Genomic DNA, 23,879 nt, shown 5'->3' with positions numbered 1-23,879 from the left:
AGGGACACCCTCCACTAGACCACGTTGCCCAAAGCCTCATCCCACGTGGTCTTAAACACTTCCAGGGATGGGGCCTCCACAACCTCTCTGGGCAACCTGTTCCAGTACCTCACCACTCTAACAGTAAAGAACTTCTCTCTAACATCTAATCTACATCGACCCTCCTTCAGCTTAAACCCGTTACCCCTTGTCCTGTCACTACACTCCCTGATTCCTACTACTGGAGTGAATGTAGAAATTCCAGTTTTACAGTTGAAATTTTTGAAAATAAACATTTATAGAACTCAAAATATATTTATTTTGGCAAGTGTTTCCATTCCTTGGCTATTAAAATATTAACTGTTCTGAAATAATTTTAAACCTGGATAGGTCAGGTACTACAGTAGATTAGATTTTAAGAAAGCATGGCTGTAATTCACATTCGCATAATGTAGTCTCAGTTGCTAATTTAGGCACAGCTCAGGGGACCAAAACGAGGAGCATGGGTTTTTAGCGTCAGCAGGAAGAGGTGAATGCCTCCAAGAAACCACCTGGGTTGGAGTCTGAAGTAGGTGGTGCAAATACCCAATAAATGTGCATGTTTGTGTCTACCTGTATGGATATAAATGGCATTCAAATGAAATCTGAGAGCCTGAATGTATCACTTTCCGTATGTTGTCCACATACTGGTTTTCTTTGTTATGATTAGATTGTTTTAAAAAACAAACTACACTGCAGCAGCTCCTTAGCTATCACTGTGCCCCATGTACTGTGACTTCAGGGTTTTTTTTAATTACACCCTGAAATCATGCTTGTGTGACTCAGTTTAGCCCAGTTTATCCCAACAGCCTGGTCCTGACTTCTCTTAGCTCCACTGAACTTAACCCACAGGTTATTGCTTAGGGTCAGGTATGTCCTCGGAACTGTTCCCTTCAGTCTTCAGGTTGACCAGAGAAAATTGTGTGGCCTTTGCAGTACATTAGGGCACTGCTGGGCATGTAAAACCTGACTTCTCCTTAGACTAGTTCAATATTTATCGAAACAGCCAGCATAAGACATCTGATAAATAAAAATGTTTTTCTTTTACGTGGTGCCATGTTGGAGAAGAAGGGCTGGGTAACCTGTCAGTTATGCTGGCCAGGTCAGTTAGGATAGGATCTGTGTATAAATGTGGTTCTTTGGGAATAAACACACAGAAGCTCTGCTGAGAATTTTGGTCAAAGGAATTTTGGTTATATGTCAGCCAGGAAGTAAGGAAATCAAAAGTACAGCAGAGTTCATGAAATCCTCTCTTTTCAGTCCCTTAGGAGGAAAACAGAATGTACATGAGAAAAACATCAATTAACTATTGTATTACTATTGAAGCAAATCCTAGATTTGTAAAATTCACTGTGGCCTAAAAGGTTAGTGAAAAGGAAATCAATGTCATTTTTAGTTGTGTCTAGAAAGGATCCTTGCATAAACAGCTGAAGAATACCTAACATTTATATAATTGAAAATATGTGCTTAAGTGATCCCGCTGAGTGTCTTTAAAGTTAATAGAATTACTCCATGAATGAATTTACTCATATCTATGGAAGTGCAAAACCTACTTGCCTGTTCCTATTCTCATTGAAAATGGGGACTTATTTTTAGCAGAAAAAGACATATCTGGATGAATGAGGTAATGTTTTGCAAGGTCATTATTTAGAAAGCAGCATATGTCACAGGTTTGTATCAGGATGACTGTAAAATATTCGTGCTTGTGTTCCTTCTTTTTTGGGAAGATACATCGTTGTACAAGAAATTTTTATGTAGATGTAAAAAGGGGAGGTAGTTTAAGTCAAAATTGACTTGAAAAATCAATATTCCTTTATGTTTCTGTATTGATACTGAAAATCAAATTTTAAGAATGGAAAGGAACATAGAACACTGTCGTATAATATATGTGAATTTTTAAAGTGGGCTAAAGGCAGTTATTTGAGACAATCATAATAGTTGAGATATAATCACAAATCTTGATAGTATGCTGCTTGCTGAAAATGAAAATGAGAACTCTTACATTTTTTTTTCCTCTTTCAGTTATCAGAATGCATTTTTGTGAAGTCAGCTTTAAAGTACAGTGTCTCTAGGGATATGTATCATATATTTAAATTTTATGTCAACAAAGGGAGAACGTAGGCAGGGATTATAGAAGTGCTTTGCTTTTCTGCTGGTATTTTAGGTTGTGGAGAACCATTTGTATCAGTTTATGGACAGATAACTTTGTCTGTCTTGTATACAGATTTTTATCACAACTGTTTCAATTTTTTTCCCCTAAAAATATTTCCGTTAAAATGATTTAAGAAGTTCTGCATGAAGGTGTTGGTGTGGCAGGGGTATCTAGGCTTTCTCAGACATAACTGGAAATAAACCAACTGAAGGAAGAGAGAAGCATTTTCCTGCTGACCTCCAGTTCTTTCTTATTCTTCCTTGTCCATCCCCATTGTGCTTCACCCAGCTGGAGAGAGTAGGTGAGAGTAGGTGAGAAGTGCTTGAAGAGGAAGGTGTCTTGGAGTAAACAGCTGCAGGCTGGGAGAAAGAGCAGTCGGTGGATGAGTTGTATTACTTCCAAAGCAAAGATCACGCTGCCAGTGAAGACCCAAAAGCCTCTATGTGGCAAAGTGCTTAAATCCATGCTGACTTTAAAATTTGAAACCACTACTTATATTCTTACAATAAGTCACGGGCTTAAATACCTTCTTGAATTACAGTCACAACTGAGGGCTGGGAGTGATGGAGGAAAGACTGGGAAAAGGTTAGTTAGTGAGAAAGCTTGGGATAGGACATGCAAATGGCATGGAGGAAAGGGGATGTGATACAGCACCTTGAGATGGGAATGGACGTTGGTTGGCAAGTTGTCACTGCCATTATACAGCTAACCAACATTTTATCATCCCCTCTGCCCCCACTCTAGGATTTCTGTCCCTGAGTCATGGCAGACAGAAGACCAGAGAAGTCATGTGAACAAGCATGTGAATCTCTTAAGCAGCAGGATTATGAAGTGGCAGTGAAGCATTGCACAGAGGCTCTCCTTTCCCTCAGCCAGTACCCCCCAGCTCACCTCCCGGAGGCATGCCAGGCAGAAATCGACCGCATCAAAATCGAGACTCTTCTGTATAGAATTGCTTCCTTTTTACAACTTGTGAGTGTGACTCTTCAATAGTATCTAGTGAACTGGAAAGAGCAATCAAATATCTTGTACTGTCAAGATTTAAATAAAATTCAAGTTTTCCTGGGATTGGCATGTTGGTTTGCCACAGAATCCCACTTGCTAAAGCATATATGAGGCTTCTGTCTTGTAGTTTTCCTTGATCTGTTTATTTTTCAGGATTGGGACCTCTAAGTAGTCTGGGTCTGAATCACAGTTCTCTAAAAGAATGAAGAAAAATATTTCAATTTTTTTTTTTAAAATATATTCCAGGAAGGCAAAATACTTGGTTTTAGGGTATTACGTTTGTACAGTTATGCTGAATTACATACCAAATTACTTTATCTTTAAAGAGCATGAAATTAAGGTTACAAATCTAAACACTCAAAAAACAAAGTTAAGAAATGCCAGAATTCAGGTAGCTGGTTCATACCTAATTTAGCTCCATTTGCATAGGCCTAACATTAGTCTTTTCATACTTGATCATATACTGGTTTTCCATTGCCAGGCTAGAGCAATGGTGAAAGATGTAATTGTTAGGCCTTGGCAGATTTTTAATAGAAATGTGGAAACCAGGGTCTTTGTATAGGTTTATAAATGCAAGGCAAGAGGCATAACCCTGAATTATAGGTTATCCCATTGCCAAATTTGTATCATTCCTTTAAAGCATCAGACAACACCACTTTCTTAAAGGAAAGGACATTGCAGTGCTTAAGAATAAACCTACAACCTGCGTAATGAACCTACATTTTTCCTTACCTTTCTGTTTTGGAAATATTATTACAGATTTATAGGGTCTTTCTCCACCCCAAATTTTCATGTATTGGGTATGAACAGTTTCAGCCCAAATGGAAAAAGTTGGCCAAGTTGTAAGACCTTGCTGGGCAAATTTAAGACAAATCTTGCCCATCTGATTAAGGAGCATTTTGAAGCATTCTTTAAATAGATAGCTGAATCGGACTATTCAGTGTGCAAAACAAGATTTGGGAAACTTCTTAAATTTTAAGATGCGACCTATCTTACAGGTCCACAGGGGAAGAGATTCAGAAATAACTAAGTTTTTTTTTTTTAAAAAAATGGAAGTTGTGTTAGTACAGACTTGGCTTCTTAAAATTATTTACATAGGCCAATATGCAGATAGATGCTTAGCAGTACTTAACACATTTCTGACCTGGATGCCTTTGAAAATCCTGTAAGGCACCTATCTGGATGTTCATCATAGTGAAAATTATTGCAGTAAGTCTTCAGGGGCTTTGGAAAAATACTTGTAATCAAAACGTTCCTATTAAAGGCTTGAATTATATAGATACTTGAAGGCTTATAAGTTTAAAAAAAAAAAATCCATATTTTCCTTCTTGTTTTACTAAATGAAGTAATTTTTAAAATTACCACTGGTAAGACAGAGTGAAATAAACCATATACGTTACAAATTTAAAGTGCACCATATTAGTGCAAGTTTTTAAAAAAATTACAGTGGCTAGAGAAGAAAGTTAAGTTTTCATATTTTTTCCTAGGTGTTGTGAGCCACCTACAAAGACATACAGAAACATATACCTTTGCCCATTCATGTTCCTCTCTTAAAATGTCCATTTGCTCAGAATTTGAGAAAAAGCATTCTAAGAATGAATTATATTATATTTGACACATGACTGATGTTCTTTACATGTTCCACCCAGAAAAAGATGAGGTAATGGATTCTTAAAAGCTTTAAGAAACTTGTAATTCAAGCATGTAGTTGTTTATGCTAACTGGAATAATGCTCTTTTTAAACATTTCATGTTTTACCTTTCAGAAGAAGTATGGGCAAGCAGACGAAGACTGTAGGCATGGTATGCTTATTTCTTTTTTTATTACATAGTGTTATAAATTGCAGTCAGTTGTCTTAATTTTTAAAACTGATGCCCAGATTTGTTAGTTTGCTAACAGTGATTTTTTTTTTTCCTAGTTGAAATTATGTATTGGCTTTATAATACTTTTTCTACCTTTTTTTTTTTTTTTTGAGATGTCACTATTTTGTAACTCGTGTTCAAATACCAGAATTGAAATGCATGTCTTTGGCACTACAGTGCTATTTGACTAATAGATATTTTATTATACAAATGTAGGATGAATTGATAGTGTTAGGATTCCTGTGAAGATAAAGACAGCTGATTATTCATCTTTCTTCCTAGGGACATGGTGGATATTTTGGTTTGCATTTTGGGACTTGATTCAGAGAAAATCAGGATGATGTACTTACATTTATTCCTATTTGTTAAAGCTTCCAAATGTGCATATGTCACATTGAAGTTCAGCCTTTCATGTTTCACCGCCTTCTTCAGTTGGGGTATTTTTAAAGGAATTAACCAACCTTGCTAATGTTCTGTTATTCATGTATAATGCAAGAGATTCAAAACTCACTGAGAACTCTTTGCTGAGTTTGGTAAGCATTGGATCAGAGTTTATCAGTTAGATTTAGAAAGAAAAGGTGGGTAGATCTCACCTTTCAGTTTTTAGTTCCTTAACTATTCTTGAGTTTTAAAGAAAATTTTCTCAAACCACAGTTTTGTTACACAGACTGTGTGCTATACTATTCTGGCATTGCTGTGCTAGCAATGCTAGCCTTTAAATCAGTTCTTTCTGGTTTTGTGTGTTGGTTTTTTTTGGGAGGGGTTTGGTGGGGGTTTTATGTTTTGTTTTGGGTTGGGTTTTTTTTTTTTTTTTTCAAATGCATTTGGCTTCACTGAATTTGTGGGGCTCTGCAGCCTGCTTGTGAAGGTCCACAAAGCATAATTAAGAAAAGTAAATATGCTTTCTGTAGGTATAAGTTTAAAATTTAACAAATTTTAAAAGGCTGAACATAGCTTAATCAGTACCATTCTTAAAATAGTCTGGATTATTTTTTTAAAGCTGCTTCTTTTAACTGTGATATATGCCAAGGGTGTAATATTCTGACTAACCTCACAGTTGTCTTTCATGATGGCAAATAAAAGCAAAAGACACACATATGGAAAGATGAATGATGGTTAAAGGAGGTAGGAGGGAGAATGCTGTTTAATGAATAGTATTCTCGTTGATGGGATCTGATGGGTTTGTCATAGGGGTAGATGGGTGACGTTCATCTGTGAAACCTTTTCTTGGCATATGTGTCAGATATCAGTATCTCAAAGGAACTGTCATGTCAACTATTTTTCTTCTCTCACTGGATGGGCATAGAAATGGGTGGAATAGGAGCGCAGATCTCTTTTGAAAATTTTTTTATATTTTTTTTTTTATTAAGCAGAGAAAACAGCTTTCAAATGTATATTGGTAACAAAGAAATAGCATCCAGTTTAATGTTAATTTCCTTAATTTGTGCCAGTGTGTTCTGCAAATATTCTTTCGAAATGTAAAACTGAGGACATTTTTCAACTTAGTAATGCCATGTTTATATATGTATATAAAAGTGTGTGTGTGTGTGTATATATATATATAGGTATACACACACCCTGTATTTTTATGAATATATGAATGAACTATTTGGTTGTGGTTCCTTGTGATGTGCTGTTATCAATTATAGTCCAGCATCTAACAGTTTAGAGTATCTGCATTTGTGATCCTGAAAGGTTTTAGTTTTATCTTTAAAATACCCTGGAGAAGAAACAACCTTAGGATGGCCTACCTGATACTCATGTTTCCTTGATACTCACAATTTTTTTTAATAGACAGAATTTTATTCAAGCTGCTGTTCTGTCTTTTTACAAGACTTGACATGTTGCATACCTGTGATGGTGTTTTATTTTAACCTGAATGTTAAGTACATTTTAGACTAGCTAGAGAAATATATGTTCTTCCTAGTATGCTGCTTGCACTGTTACAAGGACTGATGAGAACTTACAATCTGTTAAATTATTCCACAAATCTTTAACAAAAGATGCTGGTTAATGTGTTGTAACATTTTATGTGCAACTGTATGTTTCAGCTTGGTAATACTATGCAGTTAATGATATTAAATATTGTAATTGGACATCTAATCTTTGAGGTTAAAATAGTAAGCTGTCAGACATGTTAAAGCTATTTCTGGCACTGCTGCTTCTGATTTGGGAAGTAAGCTCTATTTTTGGAAATGTGGTCAGTATCATCAGTGGTGAATTCAGACTAATCGTTGAGGCACTTTATAAACAGGATTTAGTTACCATTTCATTTTGAAGAGATGTCTAGTTGTTTTTCTGTACATGTGTTTTGTGGCACTTTTTTTTTTTTAGTCTTTCATGCAATTTCTGTTAACGATGTGAACGTCTGTTGAGTGAGGAATTTTGGTTTGTTATTCTAAAATGTGATCCTGAAGTTGTGGTGAATGTAAAATTCCTGTTAGCACTAACAGGAGCTGTTTGCATCTGCATGAGTAGCAGCATAAACACAGATGTTGATGTTGCCTGCAATAACAGTAATATATATTACAATTCTGTAATTTTAAACAACTGTCCAGCCTTCTTCAACTCACATGCTTAGCTTACTAACTTTTTAGTCACTGGCATTTTGTTTTCTGGACAGGTAATACATACCATTAAGTGTTATTCCTGCTTGTCTGAAGCACATCTATATCGTGAAATAAATCCTTTCACTATTGGAAGTGTCAGTGAAAGTGTCTCTTTGGCTAGTTAGCTGATCCAGTGCTAGAAAGCATTAGGAAAGTTTTCTGTTACGTGGAGCCTGTACATTTCTGGATTTAAACAATCCTTCCTATATCCTGCACTTCACAGTGTAAGTGAATAAAAGCCCTTTTAAAGTAGCAGGAATTGACCACGAGGAGGTTAGCTATATTTGGAATCGACAGGGCATGCTTTTTGTGAGTATGAATGGATCTTCCTGAGCATGTTTGTGTTACTGAGAGATTGTTGATTGCTATTTTTTTTTTTTTTTTTACCCTTTCTGTGAAGAGGAGGTCCTTTGTGTCTGTGTCAGATATTTGAATTTACCCTTCCCATGTTTAATTTTTGTCTATTTTAGCATGTAAACATTACAGCCTTTTTTGAGCTCGTGTACAGCATTTCTTAGATGGTGGGAAACAAGTTTCAAGTTAATATTAGACAACAGCAAGTAAGACTTTCTTTACATCTGAGACTTGTCTTTCCAAGAAGCCACGGATTCAATGCAAGTTTCAGACCTTATTTTCATGTTAAAGGTGAAGGAAAACTGTATATAGTTTATTTAAATGTATACTGTGATGAAGCTAATAGCTGCTGATTTGTGTTGCAGTGCTGGGAGAGGGGCTGGCCAAGGGAGATGGATCTTTCCGTGCAGTGCTCTGCTGCATGCATCTTAAAGGGAAGCTGCAAATTGTCTCTAATGTTCTTTCCAAATCACTGATGGGTGAATCACTGGTAAGTGGGTTTGCTCCAATCTATATAATTTCAAAGGCAGTTTTGCATTTCCTTTTTTTTAAAATGTGTTTTACAACAAACTTCTGAACATATGTTTGACTGGCAGGTTGCAACAAAAATGATTTATATGAAAAAGACATAAGTACATGGGCACGTGTATATAATCAGGATATTTAAGTTGTTGCATTACCAGTGTTTCAGAGTTGTTACAGTTTTGAAAAGTTTTTTCATTGTTGGCTGAATCTTCAGGAAATGCAAAATAATTTGCGTATTTGTGCGATCGAATAGTATAATGTAAATCTCAAACTTTTGCTTACTTTTTTTTAAATTGCACCTGACACCATTTTGTATGCACTTCAGGAAGTTTAGCCATTAAAGCAGAAAAATTATTGACAGGACTTTTAAGTAACTGGCCCATGATAAGTTTTAAGACAGCATGAAAAGCTTTGTGGGGCGGGGGGACAGAAAAAAGCACCTTGAATTTCAAGACAAAGATAAAGGTTTGAGTTCAGAGCTTCTATTTTACCCTTGAACTGTCAAAACTTGTAAAGATGCTTTTAACCCCATACATGTAAGTAACTGTTCTGACTCTTACGTGACTACTCATATGGGGAAAATTAGGGATCTATATGTCTCCACGGGATAGTGCCCTTTTTATTTCTGTAATCTAGATTAAATACCATGCAGTTCACCAGCATGAACTGGTGGTGATGCTAAATCCAGAATCACGGTCATAGCACAGACAAGAGCAGCTCTGGGCAGACCATGAGGAATGTGTAAGTGACATCAGAAACTGTTGTAGGAGAGCCTATTACCTTGAAATTGGATCATGTCTCCTATATCTTGGTGCTTATCTTAATCAGTAGATTGCTTTTGAGAGGGAATTCTTTTTGTCTGTCTGGTATACATCCTTAATTTCTCCTCCTGCCCCCTCCCCAGTTGGCTATTTTTACATAAAGAAAAGGTTTTTTCTTTGTTTAGCTGATGTTTTCTAATGAAAAAAAAAAGTTTCATGGAAAAATTCCTGGTGAGGTTGAAGGAAACTTGCCTTCAGAAGAAATTAGTAAAATAGCAAAAAGCTCCTTACTGCAGAAAATGTGCCCTTGTTTGGAGCAATTGTTGTGCAAGTAAAGGTAGCTTCATATATAATTCCAGAGTGTTGTCCCAAAGCAGAATTTGAGAGGTTTTTACAAGCTTTAGGTTGTTAGATACAGTTATTTTTAGTAGGAATATTAAACCCAGCAACTGATTTACTGACTTCTGCCATTGTCTGAGAGGAGAAATGAAAACACGTGTTGGAATTAATTTACTGAAGAGTTGGAATCCATCCAGTTTCCTCCCCGGTGACTAAAGAGAATGATTCTTGGTAACTTTTTTATGCTGTAATACATTTAAGTTCAACAGGTTCAATTAGCGGCTTTTCTGCTGAAGAAGCGAAAAATCATTTTGAAAAAAGTCTAAGTGTGAGAATTGTTGAGTGTGTAAGTTTTCAGCAGATAGAATAATTTCTGCTGCTCAGTAGCATAGTCAAAATGTGGAGGTCTAACAGATGTAGTAGCACTTAATTAAATTTCTGCAAGACATTGCTGAAATAAAAAACACAGGTCTGGGTTTCTTTGATTAAAGTTTTGACTTATAGGAGTGTGAAATTGTTACACTTAGCTATATATTTCAGATAAATTCAATTTTGAAAGATTTTTACTTCAGATGTACTTGAATATGCTGTTACTTTAGTTACATGGCTAATCTTTGCTTTTTAGTGAAAGCTTCAAAAATTACATAGTCTGTCTACATCAGAGCAGGAGTTATGAAACAGTAGAAATTGTAATCTGTAGAGTAGATCCTTAAAACGAATCCATCATTGCAACAGCAGTTGAAGTTTATTATATTAATTCCTTTAGAGCTGAAGTGTTTCAGTAACCATCGCAGATGGCCCATGTATAGTGCTTTTCATCAGTAGCTCTCAGAGCACTCTGTGAAGACAGCCAGTGTCTCTGTCCCCATCTTGTAGATGGGAAACTGAGGCATGGAGAGGTGGAGTGACCTGCCTAAGGTCACCCAGCAGACTGGTAGCCAAGCTGGTAGTAGAGCCTGGATCTCCTGAGTCTTCGTCCATTGGGCTGTACTGCCTTCAGGGCAGTGTGCATGTAAAGAACTGTTCTGGAGGATAGCAATCGACAAGTATTGTAGCTATTAATATTTGTCATAAGTGGCAGCTAAACTTCTTAAGAAGTATTTTTTCTTCCCCCAAGTTGTTCTGCATATGCTGCTCTCCTGCATTGTCCTGTCTTGGTACTTGCTGGAAGTCTAGTGCTGGTTTTGGCCAGTGTAAAATTCCCTTTTTCACCATAATGTTTGCTCAGTGTTGTGTAGTATGTCATTCAAAATTGTGCATTGTAAGTCAAACTCATTTTTCCTTCTTGCCCTTCTTGGTGGTGGTGCGGAGAGAAATGAACTTTGTTGCTGTGGTTTAATGCATGTTACGGTTTATGTTTTTGATGTGTTAATATTTTTTTTTTCCTCCCCCCAGAACGGGATGGTAACTAAAGATCTGACACGACTGAAAACACTTCTTGCTGAAACAGAGGTAATGATGAGCATATTATTGGGAAAATAATGAGCAATTCCCGAACCAGCTGAAAGGCTTGTTTTCATGTGTCCCAGGAGATCCAGTCTTGCTATGAACATAGCTGTTCAAACAGTATGTTTCCATCAGTCTGTCGGTCTTTACCACCTGCCTATTCAGGAGCCTTTCATCGCAATCTTGCATGATGTATGAGAAAATAGAGAAAGATGCTAATAAGTTGTTGGCTCTCTTGAAGTAGTGAGTAGAAAAAGTTCAAAGCATTTAGATCTGTATTATTTATATATTGTATTTTTCTCTGTTGGAAATTATTCTGAAGTAATAAACATGACTTTAAGAAATTGGTTAACAAATATAAATGCCCTTTCAGTCACCTTTTTTTATATTAGAAGTTAATCTGTTGTGTCTTTTGATTGAATTGCCATTTCTTTTATTTTTGTGGTTTTGAGGGTTTTTGTTTGGTTTTTGGTTTTTATGCTTCGTCATTGATTTGGACTTTATTTTTAATGTAGATTCAAAGCTGAAAGACATCAGAATACAGTTTAGGCTTTTGGCTTTTTAACAACTTTACTGCAGTCCAGTAAACAATTAAAATAATCACAGGGCGGAATCTGGTCTTGTAAAAATCTCTAGTGAGTGGACTCAGTGTTCCAGTCAGAATTCCTTTTATCAATGGCTACAATCCAGTTGTTAGGTTAATATGAAATTCACGTTTGTGCCTAGAAGTGATTTCAGACTTCTGATTGATATTTTTGTATTGGTTCTTCTAAAACACATTTTGACAGCAAAGAAGCCAAAGCAGTTCTTGTTGATGAAATGGTTTTGTGTTCCTTTGTGACTGTGGGTTTTTTTTATATAATTGTAGGCAGCTGGTAAAGTACCATCAGGATATCATGTAGAAGATTTAGAAGAAGGTATGTAACTGTTCTAAAGCTACTTCATTTTGTAGTGAGAAGACTTGTATTCTGCTGAATGCTCAGCACTGTGTAGCAGTCAAAAAGCAAAAAAGAGGCTTGACTATTGTGATGAGCTCTGGGGACTGAGGTAGAATTGTCTCATCATTCACTGAATTTGGAGGCAGAAGTTTCTATTTATTGGTCAAAGTGCTGTATCAGAGCCTGCTCCGTTCTGCAAATTGTTTGAAACTTGCCTTCACAGCCTTTGGACCTTTATTCTAAATGAATTTGTTAGAGATTGAAAATTAATTTTTGATGGATAATTTTGCTTTTGTACAAATACACTTTGGGTTGATATTTAGAGATACGGTTCCCTGGACAGTTATTATCCAACTCAGAAATACTTGGCAATTAGAAAAGTAACCTAAGTTTTGACTACTCTGCAGGGTCCCGGGATGGCTGGCAGTTCCGCCCTCCACCTAGGGGAGTTACAAGCAGTGAAGAATATACGCTATGTAAAAGGTAAAGTCATTGCTTTATATCAACATTCATGAAGGGATCATAACGTTTCCTCTTTTATTTAGCTGCTGACAGAACGATTAAGAGGTCAGGAAAATGAAGGTACCTGTTAGAACAGGAGTTGATTCGTTCACAGATTTTTGGAAGGGTCAGTTTATCCAGAAAGACCTCAGTTTATAAAATGGAATCACTAGTTCCATTTTAATAAGAGAATGATTTGAGGACCATTTTTCTAGTGACAGGTCAGCATCTGTCTTTTTCCCCTACCTTTTTGAATTTGTATAATTTCAGAGATGTGAAAAGTTCCCACAGACAACAGTGTTAGCAAACTGAAGCACAGTGAAGTGTGCTTTGACAGCAGATAGGGTGTATGCCTTCAGATAAATGGCTTTGTTTATAGGTGGGCTTTGTCTATGGATGAAAAAAAAAAACCAGCAAACCAAAAAACATTTGTAGAATTTCTCTCTGGATCTCATGATTTCCATTTCACATAAGCTCAAATACACAGAGGTGAATTGCCTAGCTGGAGATCCAATGGCTCGTATTGGAGTTTCCCCTCCTTGTCTTTTTCAGTCAACTAGTCAATATTGCCTGTAGTTTGTGGTGTTAATCATCATGACTTACATAAAACTGTATTAAGATATATGGGGAGGAACCATCATTATGCACTTGATTCTGCCATATATGTAACTGATGCAAATAAATTATTTTTAAAACATGAGCAGGATTCTGACCTGCTTTTTAAATGATATGACTGAATTGCTGAATTTGGGCTAATTTTGGCAACTCTCGTTGACTTTTATCATATCTGGTGCATATTCAGCAATTTTTAAAAAGCAGATATTTACAGTTTTTAGCTCATGATGATTTTCTGTTGAGTAACATCTACACCATGTTTCCAACTATGGCTCTGAAACACTGTTCCACTAAGGCTGTAATTAGCTTTATGCACAGTTAACCCTTACAGTGAGAAGGATGTGCCTTACTCAGCAAATCCATATGAACAGTCTCATTCTGACCATGGACTAAAGATTTTAGTTCCTTTTAAGAAGGCAGTTACAGGTACTGAATATGAATTTTTGAAGCTGTGGTTTATTTTTCCCTTGTGTGCCATAAAGCAGTAGGAGTACAGCATATTTATTCTAGATAATGAAGCTATGGAATTGCAGGAGGTATTAAATAAGGAACTAAAAATGAGGAGAAAAAAAAAAGTCTGTTAAAAATATGAACAATGAGAACTTGAAAACTTGCATAATGATGGCAAATTTTAAAGTAATATGCTTTTCTATTAAATAGTGGGATTTTAAATCCGCTGTGTAGCTAATAAGAACAAGCCAACAATGTTTATGCTTGTACTCTGTTTACTTTGGGCCATGGAAATCATAATTGTACTTTAGCATTCTAGTGCAATAGTGAATTGGAAAATTTACAATAAAAATACTGAAATTGACTGCCAAGAAAAATATTTTAATTTAAAATATATTAAAGAAGGTAGCTTGAGAATGTCTTTAAGTAACATCGTGATATATATCATGCTTATTTTATTTACAATTTGGGCACACAAACCTTGAAGTATTTAAACTTTTCTTAAAGGAAAAGTGTATGTTAAATCAAATTATAACCACGGAGACCAGCATGGCCTAGATATCCAGGTACTTTTGCTGCAAGGTTTTCATGTCATAGTCAGGTGTTATTTGTTTTTATCACATAGCTCATAGTTCACATTCTAATTCATGTTACATTACATAATACATTTACTATGGAAAGGTTATTCAGTCACTGATCCCCTTCTGCTGTCTTTGTCAGTGATGTGGGGTCCTGACTTGCTGTATTAATTTAGTCTTGGTCCGTCCTTTCTTTTTTACAGTAACTCATCACTGTAGGAAGAGAATTTTAATATAAGTATATACATAGATATCCACATGATATTCAAATATAGTTATGTCTTATATTAACTCTTTAATAGTCTCCTTATGCAAAAGAAACAAACCAAACAGCCTCCTGGCCTGATGTTTATTATGTATACTTTTTTAGTATCTTCAGAACTTACCCCTCTTCCCATTTTATTTTTCATTTTGTTATCTATTTAAGTGCTTCAGTTTTCGAGAATGATGAAGGTGCAGCTACTGCCTTGTGTTCTATAATTTTAATACAAAGTATAATTATAAAGATAGTTCCCAAGTTATATAGGCATTTGCCCAGACTTGCAATAAATTCTGAGAAATAGAATGCTTAAATTGTATACAGGCGTTTGGAATATCGTTAATTTTGATGCATCAGCACATGCCATTCAATGAAAAATGTACTTCTTTAACAAATCCTTAACCTCTGCAAAAATAGATCCCTTGAGACTGATACACTCTTTACAAAGAAAAGGGTTAAACTTTTTCCTTGAGAGGCGATTTCTGTGTAGGTGTATTTAGTAGCAAGGACCACGTGATGTCACTGTTGCTTCAGGAAAAACTGCTGAATGAGTATTTATCAGCTAATAATGTAACTGTTGGAGGAAATCTGCTATATCTTCCCTTTGCCCCTGATTAACAGTATTTTATTCATATTAATACAGTGCCTAGTCATTTCAGGGATGGTCCATGATCTCATTGTGTTAATTGCTATACAGGCACTTGATTCTTTCTTCTTTGAAGCTGGAAATTTCTTAAGAAGACTTGTATCCCCCTATGTTTCACAGAAATTTGATATACTTTTCTGGACTTTGCAGTAAGAGGGGCTGCTGCCTCTCTCATGAAATGCTGCGTAGATGTATGTATTTCCAAATTAGTTTACATGGACTAAACTGCCTTTAGTTCTGTGAGAGAGACTTAAAGAATGTCCTTCTGGCTTAAAAAGTAAAATTTTGATAAATTTCTTTTTTTAATTGGAGACCGAAAAGTTCAAGGCATAATCGTTTTTCCTATTTTATGTAGATTTTTAGAGCAAGGGATCTGCAGGTACGGTGCACAGTGTACTTCAGCACATTCCCAGGAAGAGCTAACAGAATGGCAAAAACGATATGCTTCCCGCTTGATCAGATTAAAACAGCAGAAGGAAAACAAACAATGTTCGGGCAGTTATATGGAAACCTTGATTGAGAAATGGATGAATTCGTTATCTCCTGAGAAAGTGGTAAGGAAAATATACTACTTCCCTATGTGCTCATATTTAAAACTAACAGATGAGCCTGTTTTTGGCCCTTACTATCAGAGCTGGTTGAATTACTCCTTACCAAGAAATTGTCCAATCAATTTGCTCCCCTTTCCATCCTGCCCTGTGTCTTCTTGCAAAGATACCAGAGACTTAGGCTGATTTCTGCAAATGTACTCATTGAGTTTGTGAATTACAGCTTAGGGGTTAATCACAGCTTGTTCATATTGTATATTTACTATTCCCAGTGCAGGATGGGTCAGCCAAGTCTCATGGTATTGTTCCTGTTCCTTGACTAGATGGCAGAACTTTTTAAACTGGAGAACAATAAATGGCAAAGCTTTCACAACTTAGTGGAGAATACTCTTGTTTGTGCATGGCTCCTTTTCTTTGCCTGCAGCTGCAGGCACTTGTGTGAAGAACAGCCAATCTACTAAATGTTCAAAAAAAGTTTGAATTCCGAAGAGTGCAGGGTATGGATATGATCAAACTTAGCAGCTGTTTGGAATTCCAAAGAATGTTTTTGTGGCATTCGACCAGCTCTACTTACCACTGACCCTAAGGAGTTTTCGGTCCATCTATTGTTGATTAAAATCTGGGAAGACTGGACTTTATGCAGAATGCATTAATGAGTAGAAAGCTTGATTCTAGTTTCCTGGTGTCTCTAGTAGTCTCATTGACGTCAGTGAGATCTGGGGTCTTCTGGAAATGCAGTCTTTGGGCCTCATTGTATCAGATTCTTCTTTCCAAATGAAATCATGTTCTACTTTAAATATTTACAATTAAGTTGGGTTTTGAAAATCAAGCCCTGTGGTTAATTGTCCTTAAATGGTTATATTCTTTACACAGTATGATCTAGTAGACTTGGCTTGCTTGTCTCTCTGAATTAGCACGTATTTTCATTAATTCCTATGCAGGACTTGCATCAATCCTGCACAACCTAGAAAACCATTCTTTCCACTTTCTGTTAAAAATTGCTACCTTTTCCTGAGTGTTTTTATTTTGATACTGTCTGTAGAAGTTTAATGTTATCTTCTTTTTCTTTTAATCTAGCTTAGTGAATGTGTAGAAGGAGTGAGAGTAGAACATAATCCTGAGCTATCGGTAACTGTCACCACCAAAAAGTCTCATCAGACATGGACATTTGCTCTCACTTGTAAGGTAGGACTGCTTATCTTTTGAAAGGGAGTCAATAATAACTAGAATGCAGCCCATAACCTTTTGTGATTAAGATTTCAATTGCATAATTCTTCTTAAAATTGAGAAACTTCCTAGCACCATCCCTTCTCTCTCTTTTCCCAGCAGCTCTGGTGATTATGTATCGACTGCCCAGATTTCTGGAAAGCAGGCAGGACTTGTACCTGCTCTGCGAAGTTGAGAGTTCTTATAAGCTCTCATTATTGATTGCAAATGAAGACATTCCTGAAATAATTTCAGTTTTCCAACATACTGTCATTTCAACCTTTGCATTTTTTTTATAGCCTGCAAGAATGCTGTATCGAGTGGCATTGCTTTATGATGCCCATCGTCCACATTTTAGTATTGTTGCAATATCTGCTGGAGACAGCACTACCCAGGTATCACAAGAAGTTCCAGAAAACTGTCAGGAATGGATAGGAGGAAAGATGGTCCAGAACGGAATAGATCATTATATATACAAAGTCAGTATAGCCTTTAACACAGAGATCTTTGGAACTTTTCGCCAAACTGTTGTGTTTGATTTTGGATTAGAACCAGTCCTCATGCAACGAGTAATGATCGATGCTGCTTCAACTGAAGGTAATGTATTAAATTTTTTTTTTGGAATAGTGGAAATCTTTCATGCCAAATCTTTCCTTTTCACACTTCTGGGCAGAATAGCATCTGTATTAACAGCTAGTGAATGCCTCTTACTGTATGTTATATTCATCATATATACAAATACAAATAGTGGACAAAAGCTTCAGGGGATCTAAATAAGGCAGGTAACTGGAGTATGACTATTATTCTATGTTGGGATATGGCTCCTAAATCTTGTCAAAGTGCTGGGAATGTCTAGTTTGGTCTGTGTCTGAAGGCAGCACTGGAAGGTGAAGTATGTTTATGTTTGTATTATCGTTCTTGTATTGATGAAAATGTTAAACATGTAGAAAAAGGTCAGTAGAGAGATGAAGTGTTTCTGTATAAGAATGCACCTGGTAATTCATTCATTAATTAAAGCAGACTATCTGAGAAGTTGTGGGGGTGTTTTTTCCCCTTGCAGTATCTGATAAGGGTTGTCAAAGGCTAGAGGCAAAGTATAGGCTTGTAACTCAACGACTTGCTCTTGACATGAATTTTGAAAATGTAAAGAAACTGTAACTATATGTTTGTCTGTGTGTTCCAGTCAAAAACAACACTATGTCTTTCTTGTAAGGGTTGTATTCTGTTTATGAAATTGTTCTGGGCCTCTCAGTTCAAACCTGAAATAACTCCATTATCAGAAAGATGCCAACAAATTGAAAGATGTTCAAAGAGGTGCAAAAAAGAAGGAAGCACTTTGATTTATGGTAAAAGAGAGCTAAATATAGGTCACTATGTCACTTGGCAGCAAGTAAGGGGGTGGGATAGAGTACGGTAATTTTTTATGAAAGCTTGAGAGATACACGCACACCAAAGAAACAGAATTGTAGCACTGGGATGTAAGCAGGAAGTAGAAAATAAAAGAAAAAGAAGGAAAAAAGATGAAGCTAAGAAAACGCAGTTTTCTGTCCCTGGCCTTTATTTTCATGTAACAGGTTAACATTTGCAACATTACAAAAAGAAACTGTAAATAGCAAATACCAAAGATCATGACCTGATCTTTCCAGATGACCCAAGTACTTGTAGCCAAGAGCAGGAACACTGTACAGGTCGTAATGTCTCTTGAAGCAGAGAACATTGCATTGTGAATGAGAAACTATGCTGGCAAGCAAGGCTGTGGTCTTTTCAGGAACTGGTATCTCCGTGTAACGGTGTGAGTAATCACAGCCGACAGGCTTCCTAAGACATTGAGTTTGTGGAGAACAGGTGTCCTTTTGTTGTAAACCTGATTTTCAAGAACAAGAAAACCAAGCCATAACTTATTTACAAAGTCAGAGTTACTGTCAAACCAATCCGTGGTCTTGGTCCTTGTTGGCTTAAACTAGCTACTAACCAGAGTGGCACAAGGAACAGCCAGTTCAAGTCCACGTGAAAGGGATGGATGAAGTTGAGAGAGCGCTCTCTAGCATTAGTTACTGATACTTCCTTTCCACATGTTGCTTGACTGTGCGCTGAGGGATACTGAAGTCTTCAAGCAGGTTGTTACTAAAACTTATTTCAAATGAAAGGAGTGCTAGGTGCTTTACAGATAAGTACAAAATCCTGGGCTGTTTGCTAAGGTAATCCAAGAAGTGTGTAAGCAGGCAAGTGGAAGGGATAACTATGTTGGATGTGGGTCTGATGCCATTGTTTCTTTGACTACATATGGATTGGGATCTTGGGGAAGTGCTTTTCAAGTAGAAAGCTGCCCGAGGTCTCTATATTTGCATGTAACTCAGGGCCCTGTTGAGATACCTAAGCAGCAAAGAGGTCAGCATTAAAATGTTTTAGTGGAGGAGGCTCCATTATGCATTTTGAAACCTTTATTTGCTATGGAAAAAAAGAACTGAGAGAAGTGTTCTGTGCACTGAGAATGTACAAAATGCCCTTGAAGAAAGGGTCACCGTATGTGCAATCTGTGCCACGAACTGTTTATGTCAGGCTTCCAGTGGAAGCCTCTCTAGTGTTCGGAATTAAATGGCTGTCTTTCTAGCAAACAAGGGGCTCAGTCCCAGCAAAATTACTGAGCTTTTGTGATCTGAGGTACAGTTAGTACCAGAGAAGGCTTTATTTATGGTGAAATGATTTTAAACACAGAAACCACAGAAACGTGGACTTTTTCTTGCTACTAATATGGTTCAGGCTTGAGGTAGATAGTTAAATGTAGCTTCTTAGTGAACACATACTTATGAGATCAGTGAGTAAGATGAGCTACATTCCTGTAGTCATAGTCAAGCTGCACTGAGATTTCTTTTGCTAAAAAGGTGTTTTCCTTCTATTTAGAATAAAGACAGTCAAGATGATGTTAAGTATTTAATTGGAATTTGAAATGTGGTTTTTGCACATTTTTCAGCGTTGGTGTGATATCCTGGATACCTACCTTAAATCTTACTCGGAGATAATACATTAAGATATCACAGCTTCACTATGAATGCCAAATATTTTCAGCTCTGCACTTTAACTGCAATTCTGCTAACTGATGCATTGTTGTCATAGTGTTTTTCTGGTGTTAAACGGATGTATTTTGGGTGGCTGTAGACAGTGCTTGGTCTGTTTCTCATTTAAGCTATGCAGTCCCTGAAATTAGGGACTAATTAAATTAATTACATCTTAATTTTCAAATTTGATATCATGTTAGGTAACATTTTCAAAGTTTTGCCTAACAAACTAGCTCTAACTATATAATGCAACTGTCTGTATAATACATGTATTACAATTTTGTAGAATTTTTTAAAGGCTTTCACACTGTCGCAAATTTAATGATTTCTTACCAGCTAGTTTATCAACTTGTTTTTATTACCTTTTAAATGTTATAGAATATATTGTAAGGTTTTTCACTGCTTTTATATTTTTGATGATGTTGCATTTAGGTGTTGAAAGCATATTGCAATGCCAAGTCCTTCAATGTTGCTTGCAGTTATTAAAATAAAAGTGCTTTCCTTGTTTGTCGGTATTCATTCTATTTGCTATCTATAGAAAATTTTATTTTCTGATATTGTTTGAGAGGCTGCTTGCTCTCTCTGTACACCTGAAAGGTAGCGATGGTAATTACTAGCAGTGAACTTAGTAAAGCTGTTGTAGGCAGAGGAGGCCCTTACCTACATTTAGTTCATTATCTCTGACAGGATTGTTTTTAGTAGTGAGTGTTTTTGTTGTTGTTTTTTTGAATAAAAACCAAACACGTATGGAATTTCAACTAATTTCCTTTCCCTATTATGTATTTACATCCAGATCTTGAATACTTGATGCATGCACGGCAACAGCTACTAACCACAGCTAAGCGTTGGGATTCTACTTCTAAGACTATTGTAGAATTTGAGCCTAATGAAACTACTGAATTGGAGAAGAGCCTTCTTACCAGATACCAAATCCCTCTATCTGCTGACCAGCTATTTACACAATCTGTCCTGGACAAATCATTGACCAAGACCAACTATCAGTCACGGCTACATGACCTCCTTTACATAGAGGAAATAGCACAGTATAAGGAAGTTAGCAAGTAAGTGATACCTTTATAAAAATACTTCTTAGAAATTTCTTGCTGTCCTATTAAAATGAGGATGTCAAGTTTTTTTCATTAAACCTACATGATTAAGACACTAAGTCTTCCTGTTTCCTGGAGAAGTTGAATATGAGTCTGGAAATAGTAACTTTTGATAAAGGTCACTAGCACTTAACAAGTGTAATTTAGTGATAACTCATTTAAAACAAATTGTATGTATCCGTATGCTTACGACTGGAGGCACTAAACAGCTATTGTACGTGGTTTTGTTAATGTCTGGATAATAATTATTTTTATTTATAGTTTTTGGCTCTCTGTAAAAAAAATATATATTAATAATAGGAATAATTTTTGTTCCTTGGTGAAAGTAGGTTATAGCAAAGTAATATATAAAATCTTTGTATAAAAGACCTTGAGGGAGTGTAAATGTATTTATTTTAAGAAAAGGTTGAATTGTGGGTGGATCAAACTCTGATCTTATGATGATGCGGCAGCTGACTTTATTACATATTTTTTTCTCTAAATAGGCTGAAAACCAGCTTGTCAATAAAAGGCACATAGTATACATTTTTTGTTTGTTTTGTTCTGTAATATCTTTAGGTATGATGTATGTATTACCCGACTGGATTAGCTGGATGAACAAATACAGAGTTAGGGAAAAGATGTGAGCTTCCCATGTGTAGACTTTCACGGGGCCTTTTTTTCTGCCGTTTGATATTTGTGGTTAAAAATTTTGCCTGCACTCTTATGGTAGGAAGGAGTTTTAAAGTGTTGTGCTACTCAGAATGGAAAGCCAAAAAGGTATAATTTCCCTTTAACCTAATTTAGTAGCAAATTTAGTTCTATCAATTACTTAAGTTCCAAATAAAAAATGTCATTTTAAGACGGACCACTCCTGGAGCTACAGAGGTTCATCTGTATCTCCCCTCTACAGCTGAGGAAGAAAGTACTATGAGTAGTTGTATTGCTAATGCTTTTAAAGCAGAAAAATGGTTCCATTTCTTTTTTTGTATCTGAGATGAAGGGCAGCATATTTGAACTATTTTTCTTCATACCTTTCATCGCTGCTGTGCTCTGTTCTTGAGCTGGAATCTAACACACAGAGAATCATGCTTGAACACTGTTTTCAGCATACAGAAATATTATCCAGACATATTTATAATCAGGTTGACATTTCTAAGGCTTTTTAAAACAAAAGTGGGTTTAAAGTAAACATGAAGTATGATATAAAAGTAAACAATATTTTTACTGAGTGAGTTTTTACATTGAGAATTACTCTCATGCCTCATAGGAAACCAAAGAGCAGCATGCCTGTAGAAATTAAAGAATAATAAATGTATCCTGTGTGTAATGCTTCCCCTTTGGATAATTTGGTGCAGCACTAAGTTATTGCTCTTCTCTTTCTATCTAGTCGATTAATAAAAGTAAGTTTTAATAATGTTCTTGAAATCCTCTGTTTTGATAGTGTTGATGACAGAAATATTCTTTTGATCTTGTAGCTGACCCATTTTATTGCAACAAGGCTCAAACTAGCACACTTTCCTGATCCTCTGCGGCTAAGATCACACACTTGGTATTCTCTAGTGAAGTGTCAGGGTTGCAAGCCTAGAAATGGGCCCAGAAATACAAATGCAAGTGGGTTGTAATACCTCTGAAGTGGTGCCGTGAGTGAAAATGTTGATAAGCTGCTACTCTCTCATGGGTTTGTGTGCGTGTATTGTAAAAGTAGTAGGGTTGTCAACGTGTTCTCTTATGACAAGACTGGAGTAACACGAGTGTCTGCAATGGGTTTTAAGAATGTTGATGATTTCTCACTTTCTAGGAAAACCCTGTTTCAGACTTTATGTGGGATCACCTGAGTGGAACCGCTGAAAAGTCTTGGATGAAGGTTGCAGTGGCTGTAAAAAGTCTTGAACTGAGTTATAAGGGAGTTCATTCTGGACAGTCTCAGGGAGCTTTACTTTTAAATCGTGTTTATTCTAAAATTTCAAGAGGCATTTATAAAAAATGCTCCACATGACTATATCACAAAATAAAGTAATAAAGTTAGAATAAAGGAGCCATTGCAGTCTAATTTCCAAATGGAAGCAAACATACTCTGTAAGAAAAAGCAAAACAATATTCTGAGCTAGATAACTAGTTTGGTTTTGGAAGGTTTTGCCCTGCATACAGTCTGTTGCTGGTTTTAAAACTCCTCCTTTCTCTCTTGCACATTCAAAAGAAATACAGCATACAATTGTTAGAGAGGCTAGTGTATTTTCTTGTACGAACATTAAAGAATGTGTGAGGTGACATATAGCTCCTTACATGCAGTACACTGCTGCCAGAATTACAGAGCAGATTTATCTTCAAGGCTGTGAAAACTTAAAACACTGGCTTTGATGGAAAATAAATTTGCTTTTGTCATTACCGTGTCTCACATTTATCAATACATAGGTAGGTGTCATACTACACACTCTGCCTGAACTCCACATGTATACATGTAAGAGGAACTGTGCTGAACATACTTTTAAGAAATGGTTATATGGGGCTTTGTTCAGAATGGGTTTATTTGCCTTTTGGGAATTTATTGTTTGTGTTGGTACTGGATGAATTAATGATTTATGAAGTCTTTCTTTAGTTTCTGTGATTTTTAAATATGAACAACAGGCTTTTCTGTAGCTAGTTTCTTTAACACTGCAATTAGGCTGGGAGGATTTTGCAGTGCTTGGGAGGAAACGTAAGTTTTTGTTTGATTTGTATAAGCCTGATTGAAAAACTTTTTTTTGTCTTGTTTTTGTTTTGTTTAGTTACCTGCAAAGCAAGGGTGAGGAATGGATGAAAGAAGCGACTTTTGATTTTTTTTCAATCTAATCCTTAGAGGATTTTGTAGTTTAACAGTTTGCCAGAAGGTGTCAGCTTACTCAACAGAAATTGCTTGATAATCTCTAAACTTTAGATTGCCTTT

General features: G+C 36.2%; 1 protein-coding gene across 7 annotated transcripts in view; it reads left to right on the top strand.

The window, feature by feature from the left end:
- The window catches only part of HELZ (helicase with zinc finger), a 90,259-nt gene that overhangs the window by 14,581 nt on the left and 51,799 nt on the right, over positions 1-23,879 (top strand). For 4 of the 7 annotated variants that reach the window (XM_054846452.1, XM_054846450.1, XM_054846447.1 and 1 more), the window contains exons 2-11: positions 2,915-3,142; positions 4,941-4,977; positions 8,366-8,490; positions 11,021-11,077; positions 11,940-11,988; positions 12,417-12,492; positions 15,414-15,612; positions 16,684-16,791; positions 17,112-17,409; positions 20,662-20,929. In XM_054846452.1, the coding sequence (XP_054702427.1) occupies positions 2,933-3,142; positions 4,941-4,977; positions 8,366-8,490; positions 11,021-11,077; positions 11,940-11,988; positions 12,417-12,492; positions 15,414-15,612; positions 16,684-16,791; positions 17,112-17,409; positions 20,662-20,929 (1,427 nt within the window). In that variant the 5' untranslated portion in view covers positions 2,915-2,932. Of the gene's footprint in view, positions 1-2,914; positions 3,143-4,940; positions 4,978-8,365; positions 8,491-11,020; positions 11,078-11,939; positions 11,989-12,416; positions 12,493-15,413; positions 15,613-16,683; positions 16,792-17,111; positions 17,410-20,661; positions 20,930-23,879 lie in introns of those variants that run through there. The other 3 variants (XM_054846451.1, XM_054846453.1, XM_054846454.1) reach the window with 3 other exon arrangements.

Source organism: Grus americana, chromosome 18, assembly GCF_028858705.1.
Source record: "Grus americana isolate bGruAme1 chromosome 18, bGruAme1.mat, whole genome shotgun sequence".
Taxonomy (NCBI): Eukaryota; Metazoa; Chordata; class Aves; order Gruiformes; family Gruidae; genus Grus; species Grus americana.
Note: the sequence above shows the minus strand (reverse complement) of the source record. Positions and strands in the feature narration are given on the sequence as shown.